The sequence below is a fragment of the Pipistrellus kuhlii genome, unplaced genomic scaffold, assembly GCF_014108245.1.
Source record: "Pipistrellus kuhlii isolate mPipKuh1 unplaced genomic scaffold, mPipKuh1.p scaffold_m20_p_3, whole genome shotgun sequence".
In the NCBI taxonomy this organism is placed as follows: domain Eukaryota; kingdom Metazoa; phylum Chordata; class Mammalia; order Chiroptera; family Vespertilionidae; genus Pipistrellus; species Pipistrellus kuhlii.
The window spans coordinates 93,488,992-93,513,407 of NW_023425529.1; the positions used below are offsets into that span (position 1 = coordinate 93,488,992).

General features: G+C 38.3%; 1 protein-coding gene across 1 annotated transcript in view; it reads left to right on the forward strand.

Annotated features, from left to right (window-relative positions):
- The window catches only part of FGF9 (fibroblast growth factor 9), a 63,461-nt gene extending 39,860 nt beyond the window's left edge, over nucleotides 1-23,601 (forward strand). The window contains exon 3 of the mRNA XM_036457552.2: nucleotides 20,731-23,601. Coding sequence (XP_036313445.1) covers nucleotides 20,731-20,976 — 246 coding nt within the window. The 3' untranslated portion in view covers nucleotides 20,977-23,601. The remainder of the gene's footprint in view (nucleotides 1-20,730) is intronic.
- Nucleotides 23,602-24,416: the final 815 nt, after the last annotated feature.

Sequence of the window (24,416 nt, forward strand, 5' to 3'; positions counted from 1 at the left end):
AACCTGGTGATATGACACCTGAGGGTGGTATGAGATGTTGACTTAGGACTGGGACCTTAGTAGCCTACCTTCCATATCTCCAAAGCTGTGCTACCCAGGTCTTCTCTTTATGTCTTCCACAGGCCTTACGTCTCCTTCCCTCTCCTGGTGCCCCAAGTGACAGCCCCGCAGTGAGCCTCTGTGCACTGGTCCTTCGGGAGAACACCTAGGATTCTGGCAGACGCCCTCTTCTTTTTGGCAGACAAATCTGGCAGCTTATTTTTGTATTTTTGTTGCCACATTCTATGCAGGATCTTCTTCGTGGTCCTGATGCTCTGGTTTGGGGGCCCTGACATGTGGATGAGACCCCACTTTCCTAATGGGGACTTTTGTAGCCTGATATTTCTCTGGTTTCTCAGCTACTGTCCCTGAGTGCAGGGACTAGCCCTCTCTGCTTCTCTGCCCTTCTTACAAGTCTCTGTGTTAGCTTCTTTTTCTAATTCTTGGATATAATACTCCTATTCAGGTGTACTTCCATTGTTTATTGAGGTTGTTGCTCTAAATTTTAGCTGTAAATTGGATTGACATGGGAGGAGGTGTGTGTTGCTTTTACCTAGTTTGCAGCCATATAGGAATCCCTGACATACTACTCTTACCAGGTAATTTTCTATGTTAAGAAATGTTACAGAGGGGTTTCAAGATGGTGGTAGAGTAGGTAGGTCTTTCTTGCACTTCCTCCCAGAACGAAATTGATAATGAAACGAAATTGGAGAATATTCACCTTGCATTACCAACTGAAGACTGGCTGAAGAGGTGACTTTTATTTATTTATTTATTTATTTTTATTTTAAAATACATTTTATTGGCTTTTACAGAGAGGAAGGGAGAGGGATAGAGAGTTAAAAACATGGATGAAAGAGAAACATCCATCAGCTGCCTTCTGCATGTCCCCTACTGGAAATCGAGCCTACAACCAAGATACATGCCTTGACCAGAATTGAACCCAGAACCCGTTAGTCCGCAGGCTGACACTCTACCCACTGAGCCAAATGGGTGAGGGTGAAGAGGTGACTTTTTAAAAGGAAGGGTACCTTGAGACTAGCAGGAAGGGCAGGGCCATGAGAGGTCTGACTCAGTGCCATCAGATGACAGGTAGAGGGAGAGGAGGAATATGTGGGGGTATTTTCCATGAGAGGAGAGAGGCCCAGACCCCAGGCTGGGTTTCCCAACCCTAGAGCATCAGTGGCCCATGTGACATCCAACCATGAAAGGTGGCAGGGCTTCTACCCTGGGAGAGAAGGAGCCAGTTGGAAATAAAGCCACATAAAATAAAAAAAACAAAACCAGAGCAACAGATTTGTATTTTTTACAGCCAATAACTCAAGGCTCAGTGGAGGGAGGACAGTGTACACTGGAGTCGCTTGAGGAAAGGCTAGGGTGGGAGGCATTGGGGGGAGATGTGGAAGTGCAACAGCCCTGGAGAGCTTGGTCATCCCCCCACATAGGACAGCAGCCATTTTCCCTGAGAAGTGCAAGCCCCTACCAGTAGCAACAGCCGGGGGAAGGCAAATACCCTGCCCTTGGGGACACAATTCACTCCACTCTGCATCTTGACCCCTGATAATGAGGCAGCTGCAGAGGCCCAGCCTATGGGTATGGAAAGTCTCAGGGGCCTTAGTGACTAGCTTTGAGATGGGACTAGTATTTTCCTGACTTTCCTGGAAACCTGACTGGTGCTTCTTCATGGGAGGGCTGATAGAAACTCTCAGTTTATAGCAGACCCCACTGGACTGCATACCAGGGGCTCTGCCCCATCCAGGTCAGGGAAATATTCTGGGACAGACTCGGACGTGTAGCTCTAGGATGGAGGGAACATCCCTGTCATCTTCCCTGAAATCTAAATGGCACTTCCTCCTCATGGGAGACCTAGAAGTGACATCCTCACAATTTCAGCAAAATACTTTTCAGAAATATCTTTTTCAGTGACTAAGTGTGGCATTTGGCACACTTAGTGGTAGAGGTGGGTGGAGGTGGATCCCACGATGCCTTGGGACATTTGCTGACCCCTCAGTAGGCCTTATGCTGCTAACAACCTGCTTAGAGTGCAGCTTGGCCATTCTTGCACGCAGCCAAGCCTTATGGGGGCAGCCACAAACTACGGTATGAATTGCATGAAGTTTTGAACTGGTTGCTGAGAGGCAAATATATACAACTTTGACAGTGTTGCATTATTTTCATTGCTTTGTTATTATTTTTATCTCACTTTTTTCTTTCATATCTCTTATTTTTCTCTTTCCTTTTCTTACTCTATATTTTTCCTTTCTCATTTTCTTTTTTTTCTTATTAGTTAATTTCTAATACTTCCCAGGCCAAGATCTTTTAACATGTCTTTAACTTGTTTTGAAGTTTGTAATGGTGCATCATCATTGAAACAAAATTACCTTGCTGTGTCTTCTGGTACATTCTGGACATTTCACGATCAAAATGTGGTTTATATTGATTATTGTCAGTAGTGATCAGTATTAATAGTTTCACCTGGTTTTAGAAGCTTCCTGATCCCACGAAACTCAGAGCCTTGTCTTCTTTTTAAAATGATTTGGCCTTGCAGTCAGTGTTCATGGTTGACCTGGATTAACCCATGATTTTGTGCATTTGGGATTCTCAGAATAAATCCACTTTTCAAAGCCAGTCACAATTTGATGCAAAAAAGATTTTCTTTTGTGCCATTGAAGCAATATTTTACTGATGACTTTTCGGTTTTCCATTTGTCTTTCATTCAGTTGCTGTGGCACCCATTTTTCTTCCTTTAAAATCTTTCCCATTGCTTTCAAATGATTGGAAATTGTTTGCTGAGCAACGTTTAATATTTCTGCAAGTTGTTTTTAGTTTGACATGCATCTTCATCCAATAATACTTATAATTATTGGTCTTTAAACTTTTTCGGTTGACCTGGACATTCTTTGTCTTTTACATTGAAATCATTACTTTTAAAGCATTTAAACCAGCGTTCACAAGTATCTTGAGATGGAGCATGTTCACTATAAGCTTCCCAAAGTATACAATAACTGTTAGCAGCACTTTTCTTCAAAATAAAGTAATGAATTAAAACTTCCCTCAAATGCTCTTTTTTTGGCATGAAAGTGTAAAAATATGATGTTAACACCTTCAGGAAATTTGATATATGAAGTTTTAAAGCTTGTCAATACAACAAAATAGCATACATATCAAATTGCATATATATCAACATATGTGTAACTTCACCTATTGAAAAAAATCCGCATTAATCAGTACACCTAGTTCTGGGTACATGGATAGGAAGAATTAACATAATTAAAATGTCCATTCTACCCAAAGCAATCTAAAGATTCAATGTAATCCCTATAAAAATACCAACAGCTTATTTTACAGATCTAGAACAAATATTCCAAAAGTTTATTTGGAACCCAAAAGCCCCTAAATATCCTCAACAATCTTGAGGAAATATAACAAAGATGAAGAGATCACAATACCTAATATCAAACTATACTACAGAACTATTGTAATGGAAAAAAACAAAACAAAAACAGACCAGTATTGGCATAAGAACAGGCATGTAGACCAAAGAAACTGTACAGAAAGCTCATAAATCAACCTATGCCTGTGTGGATGATTAATATTTGACAAAGGAGGCAAGAGCATAGAATGGAATTAATATAGTCTCTCCAATAAATGCTTCTGGGAAAATTGGACAGATACATGCAAAAAGTAAAATGACAGTAGGCCACCAACTTGCACTGCACACAATAAACTCAAAATGGATAAAAGACTGAAGTGTACATCATGAAACCACAAAATCCTAGTAAAAACATAGGCAGTAAAATGTCACAAAGCATATTTTCACCTGTACATCTCCTAGGGCAAAGGAAACAAAGGGAACATTTTAAAAATGGGTCTATACCATACTAAAAAGCTCCTCAGGAATAAAAACCACTACAAAGACGAAAAGGGAACTAACTGTATGGCCAGGGCATGAAAATTCATGAACTTGATGGTGGGGTCCCTCAGCCCGGCCTGCCCCCTCTCACAGTCTAGGAGCCCCCAGGTGTGAGAGGCGACTCAGCAATCGAATGGCAATGCCCCATCATACCTCTGCTGCTGCCACTGCCAGCAGCCCAAACCTTGGCCCACCGTGGTTACCTGAGCTTCGGGCAGCGTTGGGCAGCTGGGCAGCTGCTCTCCAAGGCTTGCCTGTGCCTTGGGTTGGTCCTGGGTGGCTGGGCAGCTGCCATCTGAGGCTTGCTTGCATCTCAGGCAAGCCCTGGGTGGCTGGGGGGTTGAGGGGACTGGGGGACTCCAGAGGCAGGTGTGCGGAGTGGCTGGGACTGCCGCCCTGGTGGGGCTGAGGGGACGTGGCGCTGTCATCTTGTGGCTGTGGGCGCCGCCAACTTTGCAACAGCATGAGGGTCAATTAGCATATTCCCTCTGTTAGATAGGGTGATACATCTGACAAGGGATTAATTTTAAAATATATAACATACTCATACAACTCAACACCAGGAAAACAATAAAATTAAAAAACATGCAAAGGACAAGAATAGACATGTCTGTAAAGAGGACATACAAATGACCAAGAGATGAAAAAATGCTCCAAGTCACTAATTACCAGAGAGATGCAAATTAAAACTACACTGAGCTATCACCTCACACCTGACAGAATGGCCATAATCATTAAATGAACAAACAAGATGTGCTGGTGAAAATGTGGAGAAAGAGAATCCTACCACTGTGTTGGTGGGTGTGCACATGGGTGCACTGGAAAACATTATAGAGTTACTTCAAACAATTAAAAATGGAATTGTCATTTGACCCAATGATCTCATTTCTGTGAATATATTCTAAGAATCCTGAAACACCAATTAGGAAGAATATATGCAACCTTATATTCATAGCAGCATTTTGTACAATATCCCTTCTCTCTCATCCTGAATGAGTTTTTATTCTGAAGTGGGTCTCTTTTAGATAGCATATAGTTGGGTCATGCTTCTGTAACCATTTAGTCTTTTGATTGGATAATTTAATCCTTTTACATTTAAGGTTGTTATTGATAGGTACTTACTTATTGCCATTTTAAATTCTTTAAGTTTGTTTCTTTCTCTTCTACTCATTATGTCAGTTCCTTTAGCATTTCTTGCAGTGCTGGTTTGATGGTGATAACTTCTTTAGGCTTTTTGTTGTTTTTTGGTCTGGTAAACTGTTTATTTTACTATTTATTTTGAATGGTAGCCTTTCAGATATTGTAATCTTGGTTTCAGATCCTTGCTTTGCATTACTTTGAATAGTTCATGCCATTCCTTTTGGCCTGTAGAGTTTCTGATGACAAATCAGCTGACAGTCTTATGGGAGTTCCTTTGTAGATAACTAATTGCTTTTCTCTTGCTGTCTTTAAGATGCTCCCTTTGTCTTTAATTTTTGGCATTTTAATTTTGAGTCTGGGTTTGGGTTCTTTTGCTTGGGACTCTCTGTGCTTCCTGAATTTGTGTGACTTTTTCCTTCACCAGATTAGGGAAGTTTTTTTTTTGTTGTTGTTTTTTTTTGCCATTAGTTTTTCAAATACATTCTCTACTTCTTTGTCACTTTCTTCACCTCTGACACCTCTATTATGAGAATATTGTTACATTTCATGTTGTCCCACAGCTCCCTTAAGCTATCCTGTTATTTTTTTCCTTTTTATTGTGTTTTTTCTGTTTTTCTTTTTGGCTTTCTGATTATGTCATATTTTCTGCTAATTCACTGATCCGATTCTCAGCTTCCCCTAAGCTGCTATTTTCCTTCCATTGTGTGTATATTGCCAGACCATTTTCCATGTTTATTATATCTTTTCACATGCTGTTGAACTACTTTGCCATCATTATTTTTTTACTCTATGCCTGATTAATTTCTTATTTCCTCTTCATTTAGCTCTTCTTCTGGGAAATTCTCTCATTCTTTAATTTGGGGCTTGGTTTTTTTTTCCACCCATTTTGGCTGTGTGTTTGGGTTTGTGTCTGTTTATTATATAGGTCTGCTATGACTCCTAATCTCTAGTGCAGGACAATGTCAGACACTATTCATGACTGGCTCTAAGTACCCTGTTTTGAGCTATCAGCAATCCACAGCTTGTTGCTCTTTCTGCTTGGGCTGAGTGCCTTTGCAAAGGACGAAGTTGTGCTCCAGGGTCTCCCTTTCCTAGCACTGTACCCTAGATTAGATCAGGCAAAGACTCAAAATCTCCAGAGACCTGTCTCTGCCTGCAGTACCAATGACACTCAGTTTTGATTAGCCTTCAGGCTGTCAACCACAGGATAGGGTGAGACATCTTCTAGCAGGGTGGAGCAACTGCCTTCTCCAGGCAAAAAAAGTGCCAGTATAGCAAACAAAGGTCCACCTAAGGACGATGTCCTCTGCATTGTAAGGGAATGTCTCAGCACAGGAATCTATGGTGGCTGCCTTCTAAGCCCCAACCCTTGATCCCCCAAACATGTCTTCTGTTCACACAGCTCCAATCCACTCTGCCCTCACTCTGCTGGAGCCCAAGGTGGGTGGCTATACAAAAAATTTTGTATGTTGTCCCTTTAAGAAAGTGCCTTCATTTCCAGCTATCTCTTCTGGTAGACAGAAACACTGCTGATTTTCATAGCCAGATGTTTTCTGAGCATGTTTCTCGGTTCTGGCTGGGGAGTCCCACTTGAGGTTTAGTCCCCAGAGTTCTCAGTGGGAACACTCCCCACAGCTTAGATATCCCTCCAGCTGCTGTCTGTAGAGTCCGGCCAGCCCTTTTGAGTCTGCGCACTTCTTACCAGTCTCTATGTGGTCTCCATTTTCTGTTCTTGGTTACCAGAGTTCTTTCCAGCTGGTCTTCAGGATTATTCAGGATAGCTTTTCTGTATTTTAGTTGTATTTCCAGTTTGTCCTGGGAGAGTGTCAGTGTAGCTTCCACTCACTCCACCACCATTTTGGAATCTCAAAGACATAGTTTTTCCAAAAACACTTCTTAATGTGAATATTGGACTTCTCAGATTTGGTTTCCATTATACTCTCAGCTAGGTTTTCTTTACACATGGGACAGCATCTCTGAAAATGTATAGAAAGTTTATGACATAATATGATTTGTTAAATAAGTATCTATGTCTAGAGGTAGCTTCTTAGGAAGGCCTCCATGCTGACTAGCTTGTCTTGTGGCATTGTAGCAGGTCTTTTCTTGGTGTTATTGATGGTGCCACAGAGGTGGTGTTTGTATAATATCAGAGACATATTCAGATGTGCCCTATACCTGTCAGCAGCTTCTGGAAGGAAGGCATTTTTCTGTGTTGTTTTTTTAAAGTCATGATTATTATTATTTTTTAAATTGTTGTTATTTTGTTTTGTATGATTTGGTTTTATAGGAAAGGAGTGGAGACAAGAGGAATTTATAACTTTGTATATTTTGAAGAGGCAAAATGAATTTTTTTTTTTTTTTTACCTAATTGCTTCTTGTTGTTCATATTGACCAGACACAGCTGATTCAATTGTTCCCACAATTATGGTGGCAATCCTGATGGTCAGGATCATAGGTCTGAAAGGAGGTTCATCTGGAATAAGGGATACTTTAAAGTGATTTTGAAAAGAGGAGCTTAAGGTGAGGCATGTTGAAGGCACAAAGTGGTTGGATCTGAATTGGAACTTCTAATAAAACAAGAAATAGTCCTGCCTGCCAATTCTCTCCAAGGAAAGAAGAGTTAACAGACCTGGCTTATTTTAATTTTTTAATTTTTTTTTTACTGTTTAAAGTATTACAAATAGTAGTACATATATCTCCCTCTCCCCCCCCCCCCCCCCCCCCCCTTGCATTGACCTTCCTCTGGCCTCCCCTACCCTCTGGCACATGCCCTTCCCAGTCTTGTGTCCATTGGTAATGCTTATATGCATGCATATAAGTCCTTGGGTTGATCCCTTACCCCACTCCCTCCCAACACTCCCCAGCCTTCCCGCTATAATTTGGCAGTCTGTTCGATGCTTCTCTGCCTCTGGATCTATCTTTTTGTTCATTAGGTTATAATGTTCTTTATTATCCAACGGTATTTTTCTTTCACTGCCTGGCTTATTTCACTTAGCACAATGCTTTCCAGTTCCATCTAAGCTGCTGCAAGTGTTAAGAGTTCCCTTTTTTTTTATAGCAGCTTAGTTTTCGAATCCACTGCGCTGAAGGGCATTTAGGCTGTTTCCAAATCTTAGCTATTGTAAATTGTGCTGCTATGAACATAGGGGTGCATATATCCTTTCTGATTGGTGTTTCTGTTTTCTTGGGGTATGTTCCTAGAAGTGGTATTACTCGGTCAAATGGGAATTCCATTTTTAAATTTTTGAGGAATCGCCATACTGTTTTCCACAATGGCTGCATTCCCACCAACAGTGAAGGAGGGTTCCTTTTTCTCCGCATGCTTGCCAGCACTTGTCATTTGTTGACTTGGTGATGATATCCATTCTGACAGGTGTGAGGTGGTACCTCATTTTTATTTGTATCTCTCGTATGATTACTGAGCATGTTTTCATGTGTCTCTTTGGCTTTCTGAATATACTCTTTTGAAAAGTGTCTAGTTATGTCCTTTGCCCATTTTTTGATTGGGTTGTTTATCTTCCTTTTGTTAAGTTGTATGAGTTCCCTGTAAATTTTGGAGATTAAACCCTTATCAGATATAACATTGTCAAAAATGTTCTCCCATGCAGTGGGCTTTCTTGCTGTTTTGTTGATGGTTTCTCTTGCTGTGCAGAAACTTTTTATTTTGATGTAGTCCCATGTTTATTTTCTCCTTAGTCTCTCTTGTCCTAAGATCTGTGTCTGTAAAGATAATGCTATGACATATGTCTGCAATTTTGCTGCCTATGCAGTCCTATAGGATTTTTATGGTTTTCTGTCTTATGTTCAGCTCATTTAGCCATTTTGACTTTGTTTTTGTGTATGGTGTAAGTTGGTGATATAGTTTCAACTTGTTTGGATATATCTGACCAGATTTCCCAATACCATTTATTAAATAGGCTATTTCAACTCCATTGTATGCTCTTGCCTCCTTTGTCAAATATTGAGTATAATGGCTTGGGTCCATTTCTGGGTCCTCTATTCTTTTCCTTTGGTCTATATGACTGTCTGTGTGCCAGTACCAGACAGTTTTTAGAACCATGACTTGGTAATATAATTTGAGGGGTACTGTGACCCTTCCTTTGTTCTTCTTTCTCAGGATAGTTGTGGCTTTTGGGGGTCTTTTTTTGTTCCAGATGAGTTTTTGGAGAGTTTGTTCTAGATCTTTGAAATATACCAGTGGTATTTTAATAGGTATTGCACTGAATCTATAGGTTTCTTTAGGTAGTAAGAACATTTTAATGATGTTGATTCTACCAATCCATGAACATGGCATCTCTTCCATTTGTTTATGTCTTCCTCTATCTGTTTTTTCAGTGTTCTGTAGTTTTCCGAGTATAGGTCTTTTATGTCCTTGTTTAAGTTTATTTCTAAGGACGTTAATTTTTTTGGTGCAATGATAAATGAGATTGTTTTTTTCATTTCTCTTTCTGTGAGTTCATTATTGGTGTATAAAAAGGCCATAGAATTCTTGGCATTAATTTTGTATTCTGCTACATTAACAATTCATTTATTAGGTTTAGTAATTTCTTGATGGAGTCTTTGGGCTTTTTAATGTATAGTGTCATGTTATCTGCAAATAAGGGCAATTTTACTTCTTTTCCAATTTGCATGCCTTTTATTTCTTCTACTAGTATGATCGCTATGGACATATTCCCAGAAATATTGCTAGTACTTCTAATACTATGTTGAACAGTAGTGGTGAAAGTGGGCATCTTTAACTTGTTCCTGTTCCTAGGGGAAATGATTTTAGTTTTTGCCCATTGAGTATGATGTTGGCTGTAGATTTTTCATATAGGGCTTTTATTATGTTGATGTATGACCCCTCTATTCCCACATTGCTAAGAATTTTTATCAAGAAAGGGTGTTGGATTTTTAAAAATGCATTTTCTGCATCAGTTGATAAGATTATGTGATTTTTGTCTCTCAGTTTGTTTATGTGATGTATTAGATTTATTGATTTACGGATATTGTACCATCCTTGCATCTCCAGTATAAATCCCACTTGGTCATGGTGTATGGTCTTCCTAATGTATTGCTGAATCTGATTTGCTAAAATTTTGTTGAGGATTTTAGCATCTATGTTCATCAAGTTTATGGGCCTGTAGTGTTTTCTCTCTCTCTCTCTCTCTCTGTCTCTCTCTGTCTCTCTCTGTCTCTCTCTCTCTCTCTCTCTCTCTCTCTCTCTCTCTCGCTCTCGCTCTCGCTCTCGCTCTCGCTCTCTCTCTCTCTGTCACTGTGTGTGTGTGTGTGTGTGTGTGTGTGTGTGTGGTGTCTTTATCTGGTTTTGGGATTTGGGTAATGTTGGCTTCATAGAAAGAGCTTGGAAGTGTGCTTTCCTCTTGATTTTTTTTTTTTTTTGAATAGTCTGAGGAGTATAGGCTTTAGTTCTCATTTGAATGCTTGGTAGAATTCCCCTGTAAAGCCATCTGTACTAGGGCTTTTGTTTGCTGGGAGATTTTTGATCGCTATTTCAATTTCTTAAGTAATTATTGGCCTATTTAGTTTTTTTGATTCTTCTTGGTTGAGTTTTGAAAGCTTGTTTTTTTCTAGGAATATGTCCATTTCATCTAGGTTGTCCATTTTGTTGCAATAGAGTTGTTCATTGTATTTTTTCATAATCGTTTTTATTTCTGTGGGATCGGTTGTTATTTTACTTCCTTCATTTCTGATTTTGTTTATTTGGGTTCTCTCTCTTTGCTTCCTTGTGAGCCTGGCTTTAGATTCATCAATCTTATTTATCCTCTCAAAGAACCAGCTCTCGGTTTTGTTGATCTTATGTATTTTTTTTTTTTGTCTCTATTTCTTTTATCTCTGCTCTGATCTTTATTATTCCCTTCCTCTGCTTACACTGGACTTTTCTTCTTGCTCTCTTTCCAGCTTTTTTGGGTTGTAGAGTTAGGTAATTTATTACCATTGTTTCTTGTTCTTTTGCTGTAGGCTTGTAGAACTATGAACTTCCCTCCGGAGACTGCTTTCTCGGTATCCAGTAGATTTTGGATTGTTGTGTTTTCATTGTCATTTGTTGCCATGGTACTTTTCATTTCTTCTTTGATCTATCTGGTAACCCTGTCATTGATTAACAGCATGCTATTTAGTACCCATATGTTTGAATTCTTTTGATTGTTTATATTGTAGTTGATTTCCAGTTTTATGCCATTGTAATCTGAGAAGATGCTTGATATGATTTCTACCTTCTTGAATTTGAAGAGACTTTACCTGTGACCCGATATATGGTCTATCTTCAAAAATGACCCATGTGCACTTGAAAAGAATGTATATTCTGTGGTTTTGGGGTGAAATGTTCTGAAGATGTCAATTAATTCCATCTGATCTAGTGAATCATTTAAGATTGATTTTTTTTTTTTTTGCTGATTTTATTTTCAGAGGATTTGTCCAATGATTATAGTGGGGTATTCAAATCTCCTACTATGACTTTATTGCTGTCAATCTCCCTTGATATCTACAGAAGTTTTTTGTTTGTTTGTTTGTTTGTTTTTTAATGTATTTGGGTGCTCCTGTATTGGGTGTGTATATGTTTACCAGAGTTATTTCTTCTTGTTGGATTATGAAGTGGCCTCCCTTATCTCTTGTTATGTCCTTCACTTTGAGATCTAATTTGTTGGATATAAGTATTGCTACCCCAGCTTTTTTTCACTTCCATTCGCTGGAAAAACCTTTTTCCATCCCTTCATCATTATTATGTGTGAGTATTTTTTTTCTGAGGTGGGTATCCTGTAGAGAACAGGTATATGGTTCATGTTTTCTTATCCACTTAGCTACCCTATGTCTTTTAATTGGGGCATTTAATCCATTTACATTATTATTGATAGGTTACTTTTTTGTCACCATTTTAATTCTTTATGTCTGTGTTCCCTCTTCGCTTTCTAGTTCTAATTTTTACAAAAGACTCGTTAGCATTTCTTGCATTGCTCGCTTGGTTGTAATAAACTTCCTTAGTCTTTTGTCTTTGAAGCTCCTGATTTCACCTTGAATTTTGATTGATAGCTTTGCTGGGTTCAGAATTCTTGGATTCAAACTCTTCCTTTGCATGACTTTGTATATTTCTTTCCATTCCTTTCTGGCCTGATGTGTTTCTGTGGAGAAATCAGTTGCTAGTCTGATAGGGTATCCTTTGTTGGTAACCTTCTGTCTCCCTTTGGCTACTTTTAATATTCTTACTTTTTCGTAGGTGTTTGCCATTTTAATTATAATGTGCCTTGGCATCAGTGTTTTGGGGTTCATTTTGTTTGGGACCCTGTGAGCTTCTTGGACTTTTTTCTTCCCTATATCAGGGAAATTTTCTGTCATTATTTCTTCAAACAGGTTTTGTATTCCTTGCTCAGTCTCCTCTCCTTCTGGCGCCCCTGCTATGTGGATGTTGTTTTGTTTTGTGTTGTCCCAAAGCTCCCTTAGGCTCTCCTATTTTTAAGGTGTGTGTGGTATTTTTTTTTTTTTTTTTAACTAGATGCTGTTCTACTTGGGTATTTTTTTCTACCTTGTCTTCTAGCTTACTGATGCAGTCCTCTGCTTCTTCTAGTCTGCTCTTGATCCTTTCTCTTGAGTTATTTAACCTGTTAACCGGGAGTTCCCTTTTTAATTACACAACCTATAATGGGTGCGTACTCTTTCACTAGGACGTGTCAGTACGTCACACCCGGAGGATGTAATTTCATATTATTATTATTTTTTTATACTTAATTAAAATAAATGGTATATATATATTTTTTTCATTTATTTATATATAAAGCACAAAGGAAAATACAAAATTACAAAAAAATAGAAAAGAATACCAAAAAAAATGGAAACATCGAATTAAAAAATTATAAATTTTACAAACAATTATAAAGATTTCAAAAAATATATACCGTCCCTCTCAGGGCGCAACATATATTTCCAGGACGTATTCATACATCCTACCCATTCCCGATATTGTTTACGTTTGACATATTTATAGGTCCCGCTTACTTAACAGGTTAAAGCAGTGATGTCATTTTTCATTTCTTCTTGCTTCTTCATTTCTTCTTGGTTCTTACACATATTGTTGACTTTTTATTCCATGTTCAGCGACCTTATGACCATTTCTCTGAATTCTTTCTATGACATATTGCTTGTGTCCATTTCGTTTACTTCCTTTTCTTGTGTTGACTCTTTTTCTTTCACATGTGGCCTGTTTCATTGTCTCCCCATGGTCTCTCTCCTCTGGTTATCTGGTTATTAGTTCTCTCTCTCCTGCATTGATTTAAAGGCACAAAACACAACAACGCACAGGCACTGAACACAATGTCTTGACGATACTAATAACCACAGGTAAAGGTGGCCACCAGAGAAAAGAGAATTAGAGGATAAGAAATAATAAAGGAGTGCAAAAATGATATTGAGAAAAGAAAGAATAAAAAAGAGTGAGGTAACTCTTTATATGGGGAGAAAACTCCAATAGAACAACCACTAATCCCAAAAAAATGCAAACAACAGACAACCAGGGATGAATGCAAACTACATACAACAACTAACAAGCAAGGACAGGGAAAAGAGAAGCAAAAAACAAAAACAAATGAGTAACAATCTCACCAATAAACACAATGGTAACCAATCTAATCAACTGTCAAGCAGACAACAATAGGACAGAGAGAAAGCAAGACAAAACAATATATGACAAAGAAAACTTAGAACAAAATTCCTAACAGAACAGAAGGACAATAACAATTAAAAAAAAATCAGACAAACTAAAAAAAGGCAGAGAGAAAAACAATTTTGGACAGTGAAGCAAATGGAGAGAGAGGTGTGTATGGATGTAGAGCAGGGGATCAGGAATTAGATATATAAATAGGGTGAATTTTTAACATGGGGTAAAAAGAAGGAATAGGGAAAATCTAAAGCAGGAATAGGGCAAGAAAAACAGGACAATGAAAGGGGAAAAGTGAGGAAGAGAGTGTTGCCATAAAGGTAAAGTTGAGATAGAGTAAAATGATGCTAAAGAAAAAATTAAAATGTAGAACACTAAAGTAAAATAAAATAAAATAAAAAGAAATAAAATGACACTTTAAAAAACAAAGAAAAGGTAAAATAGTAATAATACTGATTAAAAATAAAAGTATAATAATTAAGAAGGTATAAGTAAGTAAGGAAAAAAGATTTAAAAAATTATTTTTTTAAGTAAAAGATGAAAAAATAGAAATGTGCAGTCATTAGGTCATTCACTTCCTCTACTGTTCTGTTTGGTACACCTCTTTTCTCTCTTGTAGTCAGAACAGTATTGAAGTTCCCTGCATTCCACTGCTCCTCTGTGTTGTAAGCCACAGTCCTGATTCTTCAGCAGGCACTATTTCTTTGATTTTTAGACTCCTTTATTTGTGTTTACACAAGAGTCAATTTGTGATTCAACCCTTGGGTGGCAGTGTTTCTGGATTGACCTCCAGGTCTATAAATCCTCTCTAGTCAGTATTTAGATTTTGTTTTCCATGTGGCACTTAATGCTGGTTTAGAGGAATGGACTGCCCAAGAGATGGTTCTCTGATCATTTATCCCAGCTCTGATCCCCAGGTTCCAGAAAAACAACTTTCCCCTGCATTCTGTGAGAGTGTCCCCAATTGGATGATCCTATGTACTGGGCTTACTAATCAAAAGCAAGGATTTAAAGAGAGAAGAAAAAAAATATAGCCAGAGTAAGTGCGCTACCCTCTGGCGCTGCGCACATGTCTGTGTAGTCTTTTTTCCCCTGGCTCTAAGCAGCCAGTACACTGTTAAAATTTTTAGGCAGCCCTTTTGCATCCAGTTCAGCTATGGGTTCCTTTTTTAGAGTTCCCTACTGCTAGCAGCCCTACCCACCCCTTCCCCAAAGGCCATAGATTTTGTGGGGCTCACATTTCCCTGGAACATCTAGCTCCCATTATGCATGTTTTTCTTTACTTCCTGGATTTCAGACCTTACCTTTTCCTAGGTGAAATCTGACGTTTCCTTCGAGTCTGAGTATTCGCGATGATTGAGGTTGGTGTTCCTGGGTTCGCAGATGTTCCCTAGGTGTTGTAGAGTCTCGGGATTTTTAGGCTTCAGACAACAGCCACTCTCCCCTTCAAGATGATGTGGTCTCCCTGTCAGAGCCGATTACTCCTGGAGAGATTTCAGCAGCAGTGGAGGCTGCCCAGTCAGGGGAACCCGGTCTGGCAATCCCCAACAGTCCCTTAGAGTATTGCTGTCCGTCAACTCACACATAGACACTCCCAGTGAGACCACACACTCTCCTTTTGTTCTCTCACTTGGGCACTATCTTTCAGTCTGCCTCTCCATTGGCAGCTATCTTCCTCCCCCCACCTGGCTTCTTTTTAATGGTCATTATATTTAACCAGCTTGATCCCTGCAACAACTCTCTTTAGGACATTACTGCCATATCAATAGTGAGGAAGACTACACAGATATGAGTAATTGTGGTTCTGGGACATTTAAATACCATGACCAATAAACAGCAGATATGAGAGCTAGTTATTACATCACATAATTAATTTAAAAATTATTTTGGAGCTCTACAATCTGTTAGTTTCTGTACATTACCCACCTCAGATTCATGCAAGGAGTTGAAGCAACCCCTTCAGTTGGATAAAAGTGACCATTTTGATAATGTGGTTAAAGCTACACCATCTATATTTATGTATGTGTTTATGTAAACATGAAAACACATTTTAAAATTGCATGATAAAGTTTATTCATTTTCAAAGAAAACAAATTAGTTTTGAATTTTGAACAATTCTGATTTTAAAAAATGGCTATTGATATGAATTGGTCATAGTAAAGCCCATGTTGGTTCCATGTTTTCAATTGTCTAATATTTTAAATTATTATCTGTATGAGTTTATTTCTTATTATGTCTCTAAACATTATCTGGGTTTACTATAGTTTTCACATTATTATCTCACTAGTAGCCCTGCACACGAATCCATGTGCCCGTTGCTCTCCGCCCATTGCCCTGCCTCCCGTTGCTCCTCCCCCTTCCCTCCCCCCCAGAGTTGGCTCTCTGCACCCTCCTGTAGCTCTCCGCTGCCCTCTTGTTAGTTTCTTTGAAGGCAGACATTTTTTTTTCTCCTTTGCATATATTTATAAGAATACAGGTTAATAAATTTGCTGCTGTCCAATTTGCATTTGTTTGCTTATTTTTAACTTAGAAAAGTCATTTTGGAGTACAAATTTAAAACATAAATATATTCACCTCAATTAAATATTTTATTCCTAAGTACTGAAGTGTGAGGATAAAGAGATTAATTCTGTAAGTCTTGCTACTTTTATCAGTGTAAAAAAAAATCTCATATTAACATAGTCCCCAATAAGATGAAGAAATTATTTAAAAGCATATACATGCTGAAACCAGTTTGGCTCAGTGGATAGAGCGTCAGCCTGCAGACTGAAAGGTCTCGGGTTCCATTCCGGTCAAGGGCATGTACCTTGGTTGCGGGCACATCCCCAGTAGGGGGTGTGCAAGAAGCAGCTGATCGGTGGCTCCCTCTCATCAATGTGTCTAACTCTATATCCCTCTTCCTTCCTCTCTCTAAAAAAAAAAAAATCAATAAATTATATATTTTAAAAAAAGCATATACATGGTACAGAAAAGTTAAAGGGTCTTTAATTTTAAATGATCATTAAAAATAAGCTTATCTGAGTGGCATTATACCAACTGTAATAATTGCAAGAGCTGAAAGGTCCCAGTGGTTTTGCAATGTAATGTCTGCACAACCACATTTAGCTTGTTAAGGGAAGTTACAACCCTCCCATGTATGAGACAACTGAACTCTTAACCATCATAACAAATGCTGGCCTTAGATTATACTGATTTAAATGAAATGTTTTCTGGATTGCTATATAGTTATATTATGTGTGCTAAAATTGCCTACAAGGGGAAACACTAGTGTTCACTGAGCAGTGAAAAGACACACTCAATTTGTTAGTTTATTCAACTTCTTAAAGTTTTTTGTTTTTTTAAAAAAACTAAAACAAAACAAACAACAAAAATTCAAAACAGGTAAAATATGAATCTTTTCTTAAATGCATAAATTAAATGTGTTTTGTTGTTAAACTGTGTTATACCTACCTGTGGAATTTTGTTCATAATCTGTGTGTGTGTGTGTGTGTGTGCGTGTGTGTGTGTGTGTGTTTTATATGTTTCTATTCCTCCTATAAAATGGTGTTTTTAAAAAGTTACATTTTTGAGGTAGAGAAGGAAGGAAGCACGTCTGAGTCTTAGGTAAGAGTGAGTTCACCCCAGCCTGTCTCCTGCACAGTCTCCAGTGCCTGGCTCTTAGGGAGCAGTATCAGAAAGCTTCCGAGAGAGATCGACTTGGGGGTCTGGAGGCATCACACTGCTTAGTGACCAGGGGAAAGCAGAAGGGCGTGCATTTCCAGTAGGGACCCTGAAGACTTCTAGTGGCTTCATTACTGTTACAAGATCCTGTGGCATTGATGGGGGCAGATCACTTTACACATATTTGACAGGAAAAGTTGCACCAGCTGTCTTCTAAGGCCTATTCCAGATCTGAGAGACTATGGTGCTAACTTAAGCACTGTCTGTGCAGGGTTTCCTGTATGCCAGGCAATGCTCTCTGCGTGCATATTTGTGATAGTCATCTCTCGAGAGTCTTATTCCTCACCTGCTTTAAGAGTGGGGCTTCTGAAATTTGGGAGATTAATGAGTAGTTATAAATGCCCATGATCAGTAAGGGGAAAAGCCAGGGTTCACATGGGCCTCAGACTCCAGAGCCAGCTGTCTCCCTCTGAGGTTACTTGTGTGAGTTCTTTACCCAAAGACAACTAGGTGTGATGTGTGTACAAGCTAGTGCACAACTCATGTTTCACAGAGAGAAGGAAGAGCTGTTTTTAAGGAAAGTGTCTGTCAAATAATGTGATTTCCTGCCGAGAAGAGGAAAGCTTAATTTCAGTTAGCTTTTCACATCCGTTGTAGAACTAAAGTCTCATTATACAATCCCATAGTTTGGTCCATTTTATGAAGTTAAGAAAAAGTGAACATATTTTGTTTAGAAAATTTAACTTAATCTCACAGCAAACCTAAATCAGACATTTTAGCCATGAATAATCTTGTCTGTGAGGACAATATTTATTATACAGTTGGAAGGAAAGATTGAAATAACAGTGTCTTTAACACACAATTTTTTAAAATATATTTTATTGATTTGTACAGAGAGGAAGGGAAAGAGATAAAGAGTTAGAAACATCGATGAGAGAGTCATCGACCAGCTGCCTCTTGCACACCCCCTACTGGGGATGTGCCCGCAACCAGGGTACATGCCCCTGACCGGAATCGAACCCGGGACCCTTCAGTCCCCAAGCCGACGCTCTATCCATTGAGCCAAACCAGTCTCGGCAACACACAATTTTTATTTTGCCAGTTTTAATAGAGATTTAGCCTCATCTCCCCAGTGCAGAGGGTACAGTTGGGTGCCCCTCAGAAGAATGTGCTTATAGTTTACATGTAGAGGAGGTATAAGGCCCTTTCCTGCAGGGTATAACGTCTGCTGGCACCGCAATTGGGAGTGGTTTTGCAGAGAGGAATATGGATCACTTCTCACCCCCTGCCACTCATTTGTCCCCGTACACCAGCATTAGCAGTTCATTTCCCCCATTTCTTCTGTCCTTGCCAGATGCATTGTTTTTAATTTGTTTTCCCCTGTTTCCATTCACTTAGCAAAAACTTGTCCATTGAGTTAACATTTTTGTTACAGACCTACTCAGTGCTCCCTGGTCCCGGGAAGAGCACCTGCCAGGAAATGCAGGCCCTGCTGTGCTTTTGAATGGGTTTTAAACCTTCAGTTAATTAAAGAAGGTGAGAAGGTGGCCTTCGTTAGACTACTGATTTTGTCAGACTCCCTCCCTTTGTCCCCTCCTTCACTCTCCTTATTTACTACACAGCAGCCGGAGAGAATGGATTCTGCCCAGCTGATATCTTTTGAACCCAGTGTCCTAAGTTGTGTTGTCAGGTGTGTGCATATGAAAAGGGCGTCTGTATTTTGGTGATGTATAGTTTGCTGTCTGTCCTCTGGGTCTGAATGACAGAATTGGAAACACATCAAATGTCCTGACCTGTTCTGCTGCTTTAACTGTGTGTGTGCACGCTTAATATTTATTTGTTTTCTTATTTATGTAATGTGTCAGGTGGGCAAGAGCAAGTAGGAGATTTTACAAAGCCATTTTTGTGTTTATTTTTAAAAAGTGCTATCTAGGAAGGGATTGATTTGAAAAGTTTCAGTTGAGGAGTGAGAAGAGCAGAGGCCATGTGGTTTGTTGCCTCGCTCCTCCAGGAGTTAGGTGAGCAGCTGAGGATGTACTTGGGGCGTTGTTCACAGTTCTGGGATGTAATGTGCATGTTGTTTCTGGTTATGACTCCAGCCCACAACAGGAAGCTTCTGGAGCCCCAGATTCTGGGGTGGTGATACCTTTTTGTTTGATGAATGTGGGAAGTAGTAGAGCTTTTCTCTTGGTTGCTGCATGCCTGAGAATGTGGCTTTTTAAGTGGGGAGAAAAGTTCTTCCATTGAAGTTCAGGGAAATAGGAGGGCTAGAATATTTGTTTTTATTTCAGTCATGACCAAAGGCATTATATCTTAAAATGAAGATCAAGGAGTGTCTGCATCAGAATTCCCCCTTACAAGGGCCTGTTACAAATGCGTATTTCCATACTTTGTGGATCAGAATTTTAAAGAATTGGAATTGGAAGTCTGCATTTTCAAAAAGCATCTAAGGTGATTCTTGTGTACACTGAGGTTTGAAAACCACATTTATGGAGGGAGAAGCAAACACCACTGTTCAACTGTTAGACAGCAACTGACATCATTGGTGATGTTGCTCATGTTGGTCTATGTGTAGCAAGTGCTTTATAAAAAAAATATATAAAAGATGAAGCAGTTACCTGAACCTTTGGCTTCTGCTGAGATGGTCATCACCCTAATTGCTGTAGTGAAAAATGAGAACAACTCATCTTGTTAGTTGTCCTTCGCCTGTTTTATTCATTCTGATAATTGGTAGGCATAAAAGTCTAACGAGAAAATACTTTGGATCTTTGTGCTTTAATCATTCTGAGAAAGAAATGAGAATGTGTTAAATTTATATACCGTATTTTTCGGACCATAAGACGCTCCGGACCATAAGACGCACCAGTTTTTAGAGAAGGGAAATGAAGAAAAAAAGATACTGAAACAAATAGTGTCTTAAAATATTTTATGTGCATTAAAACCCAACATCACAGTCATAAACACATGTAATCAACCCTGTAAAGTAAACAGCAGCATTTAGAACCATTTTAGAGCCGGGCAAGCACACAGAGACCACACAGAGCTGGACAAGTAAAAAAACTTTTTTTTTAAAGTATATGTGTAGGCTATATTTGGACCATAAGACACAGGGACTTTCCCCCCCCCCACTTCTGGGGGAAAAAAAGTGCGTCTTATGGTCCGAAAAATACGGTAGTAAAGCAGTTTTGGCAAAATGTGTTAAAATGGTTTAGTGGGTTGAAATCAAAATTTTCTTGCCAGAGTTATAGTGTGTAAGCAAATGAAAATTGTTTTAAATACAGAATGTAACTAATTTAGTAAAAATACTCATTTGCTTCCTTTTCTTTTTAAACAGGAAAAACTAACCCAAGAGTGTGTATTCAGAGAACAGTTTGAAGAAAACTGGTATAATACGTACTCTTCGAATCTCTATAAACATGTGGACACTGGAAGGCGATACTATGTTGCATTAAATAAAGATGGGACCCCAAGAGAAGGAACGAGGACTAAACGGCACCAGAAATTCACACATTTTTTACCAAGACCAGTGGACCCCGACAAAGTACCTGAACTATATAAGGATATTCTCAGCCAAAGTTGACAAAGACCATTTCTTCACTTGAGCCCTTAAAAAAGTAACCACTATAAAGGTTCCGTGCAGTGGGTTCTTATTGATTAGCTGTGTCATCACATCTGCTCCACTGTTGCCAAACTTTGTCGCATGTATACCGTAGGATGGAGGCTTGGATGGGGATGTGCTGATTTTGTGTTGCACTTACAGGCCTGTCCTCTGGGAGGCCTGCCTGTGCCCACTTGATTTATTGTGAGAAGAGACAAGGGTGTATGTATATTAGTGTATGTATGTGTGAATGTGAGTGGATGAGCAGCAGGAAATCAAAGACAGGAGCAAAGTAGAAGATGGTAGCCTGATGCATGCTGGGGAATAGACACACTTTCACATGTCCAATCAGTTGTCCTTCAGCTGGTATCAACACAGCTGCCACACTTTGAATCATGGGACCTTGGCTGGTCGCCTGCTTAAGGGTACACTGCATTTTCAAAGGCATGGAGGGTGCATTCTTACTTAAGAGACCTTTTCAGTTAATTCTCACTGGTGCCATCCCAGTGAATTTAAAGCAAAGATCTCTTAGTAAAAAAAAAAAAAAAAAAAAAAAAAAAGTTAAATTTATTTATAGAAATTCCAAAGGCAACATTTTATTTATTTTATATATTTATTTATTATATAGAGTTTATTTTTAATGAAATATGTACAGGCCAGATAGGCATTTTGGAAGCTTAGGCTCTATAAGCATTAAATGAGAAAGTCTGCTATGAACCTGTGGTGAATTCATGCAAGTGGATATAACTTTGCATGGATATGAGAAATTCTGATGACCCTTAATGTACTGAAGGTGACAATCTCTTTTGTGCCCGTATTATTGTAAACTTATGCACATCATTCATGACACTGAGTATTCACTCTTCAGAATGCTTGTTTCATAGCTTATCCCAGAGGATTAAAGATAAACTGGGTCTCAAACTTTTATTCTGTGTCTGTACTATTTACTCTCTCATAAGTGACTGACGCCATCCTTGTAATGTCACAGTTGGAAAATGAGGGTCAGTATATATCCGATTCGTTAAAATCTATTGCAGAATGTACCAAAGCTAAGCAGTAGCCATGCTTTTATATTAGATGGTCTCTAGAACAACGGGATGAACATCAGACATTGTACTGATTTAGAGTTCTCAAAAAGAAAAAAGAAAAAAAAGCTTACATAGCACAGATTATTTTTTAAAGGGACACCTGAACCAGATTAGTAGGATCATTCTTGTAAACGTTTTATTTGTACATTTGGTTATCAAATATGAAATTATACAAGTACCATAGAGGTCATTGTAACATCTTTCATGGAAAATTGATTTTGGTGTGAACTGTCATAATACATGGTAATAGAACTTCAAGTAAAACTTGCAAATGAAACTATTAAATCTTTACTAATAATTGACAATGAGGGGGAAGTATTATACTTGTTGACTTGTTTTGTTTTTAAAAAGGTCTTCATAAGCACTCAATTTTTTTTTAAAGGGAAGGTTACTATATAGAATATCTTTTACAAGGCTTTTATAACATTTTATGCTGAAAAGCATAAGAATACGTATTTATTTAGTAGCAATAACTTTGGAACTTGCCCTTGGGCAAGGGGACTATTCCTTACTATATCTAAGGAGAAAAGAGCCAAATTTTTAAAGCAATATTTAAGAAAAAGGAGTTTATAACAAATTCCCATACCATAGAGAACAGTTTTTAGTCAGTTATGTTGGGAAATTAAAAGTGACAATTAAAAAATGTGTTGGGATTTATGTAGCTAATTTTAAAATTTAATACTCCAACTTTGTTTTGTTGTGATACATATTCTCTATTAAAAATAAAAAAAAAGGTATGTCACTGGTGAGTTAAAGCTGTTTTGAAGTAGAAGCCCATGACTTATAGCCGTGAACATATGTGGCCCTTCTAAGGTCCGAGCTGGAGCACACAGAAGAGTCCTCCTGATGATAGGCATTAAGGAAAAACGAAGTCTAACCTTTGGAATTAAGAAATATTTTGGAGATGGGGGACTGGAGCAATGTAAGATAGTTGATTTATGATAAAGGTCAGAACATTCTCTTCATTTAGTTTCTTTTTCTTTTTTTCTTTTTTTTTTTTTTTAACTTTCTAAAGAGAAACTGTATTTAATCCCAAGATGTAGTAGTCTTATTTATTACTTAACTCTTTGCTGCTGTTAAAATGTGCACATATTCAGGCTTTAGTTTTTCCAAAAGACATTTAATATTTTTACTGAGAAACATTAAACATCTAACCACAGGGATGAATCAAATTTGTAGGATGTTATAGGTACAATATTTAGCACTGAAAAAAATTGATTTTAGGTGATAACCAAAAGTAATCTTAAAGTAGCATGAGGTACAATTAGGCCAAAATAAAGAAAACAGTTTGTGAAAAAGACTAAAAGCTCCATGCATTCCTAGAAAAATGCTACTTTAATGTCTACATTTGGAGTTACTTTGTTTTGGTACCTTTTTTTAAAAAAAAAAAAAAAAAAAAGAGAGAAAAATTGTTTTTTTTTGTTTTTGTTTTTTTGTTTTTGTTTTTTTGTTTTTGCTTTTGGCAACGGATACAATAAACTGTAATGGTCTGTAAATAAATAAATATTGACTTATGCAATTTATGTGAAGTGTGTGGGAGAGTAGATTGCTCAGGGTTTTGGTGGGCATTATTCTATTGGGCAGCAGAGTGAGCTCATATGTTTGCATCTGGTTCTTCTCCTAAGAGGCTTAGATCCCTCATTTGGTAGCCCTTAGCTACTGTGAAATAGGTGGTCCCAGTTTTCACCAACAAATGTTTAGACAGCCCAACCACTGTGTCATTGGTGCCAATATGTGCACCATGGTTAAAGACTTACCATGATTGAACCACCCTCCCACCTATCTCTGTGAATACCCAGGCAGTGTCGAAGGACGCGCCAGGTTGGGGAACCTATCTCCACTAGATTTTGTTGTGTAGTTAAAAGGAATGGATTCAGTTTATGGTGTTTCATTCTGTTTCTTCTCACAAACACTACAACCTTGCATGATTTCCTTGATAATCTGTAATTTATGTAAATACATACAGAATTATGTGCTTTGTGTAAATACATAATTATAGACTTTTGAAAACTGTTATTTTTTTTAACTTGATGTCCATTTGGAGCTGCTTCAAATTATGTGCCTACCTGAACCAATGGAATTTTAAAATTGCTGGGTTATAAGGTAGTTCTGTACTTTTCTTGCTCTTACAGCTATTGCATATATGTTGAGCAAGAAAGGGGAGGAGAATGGAGGGGGAGGAACAAACACATCCTGATGCCTTTTCTTTTTGTAAGGATTAGATGCAGAAGCAGGTAACCTGTGATAGACATTAATGGAGTTGTAGGAAGGAGAATGGTGTGTGTGTGGCTGGGTGAATGGACAAAGTTACATTGTTTAAGGTCAAATTCTGTT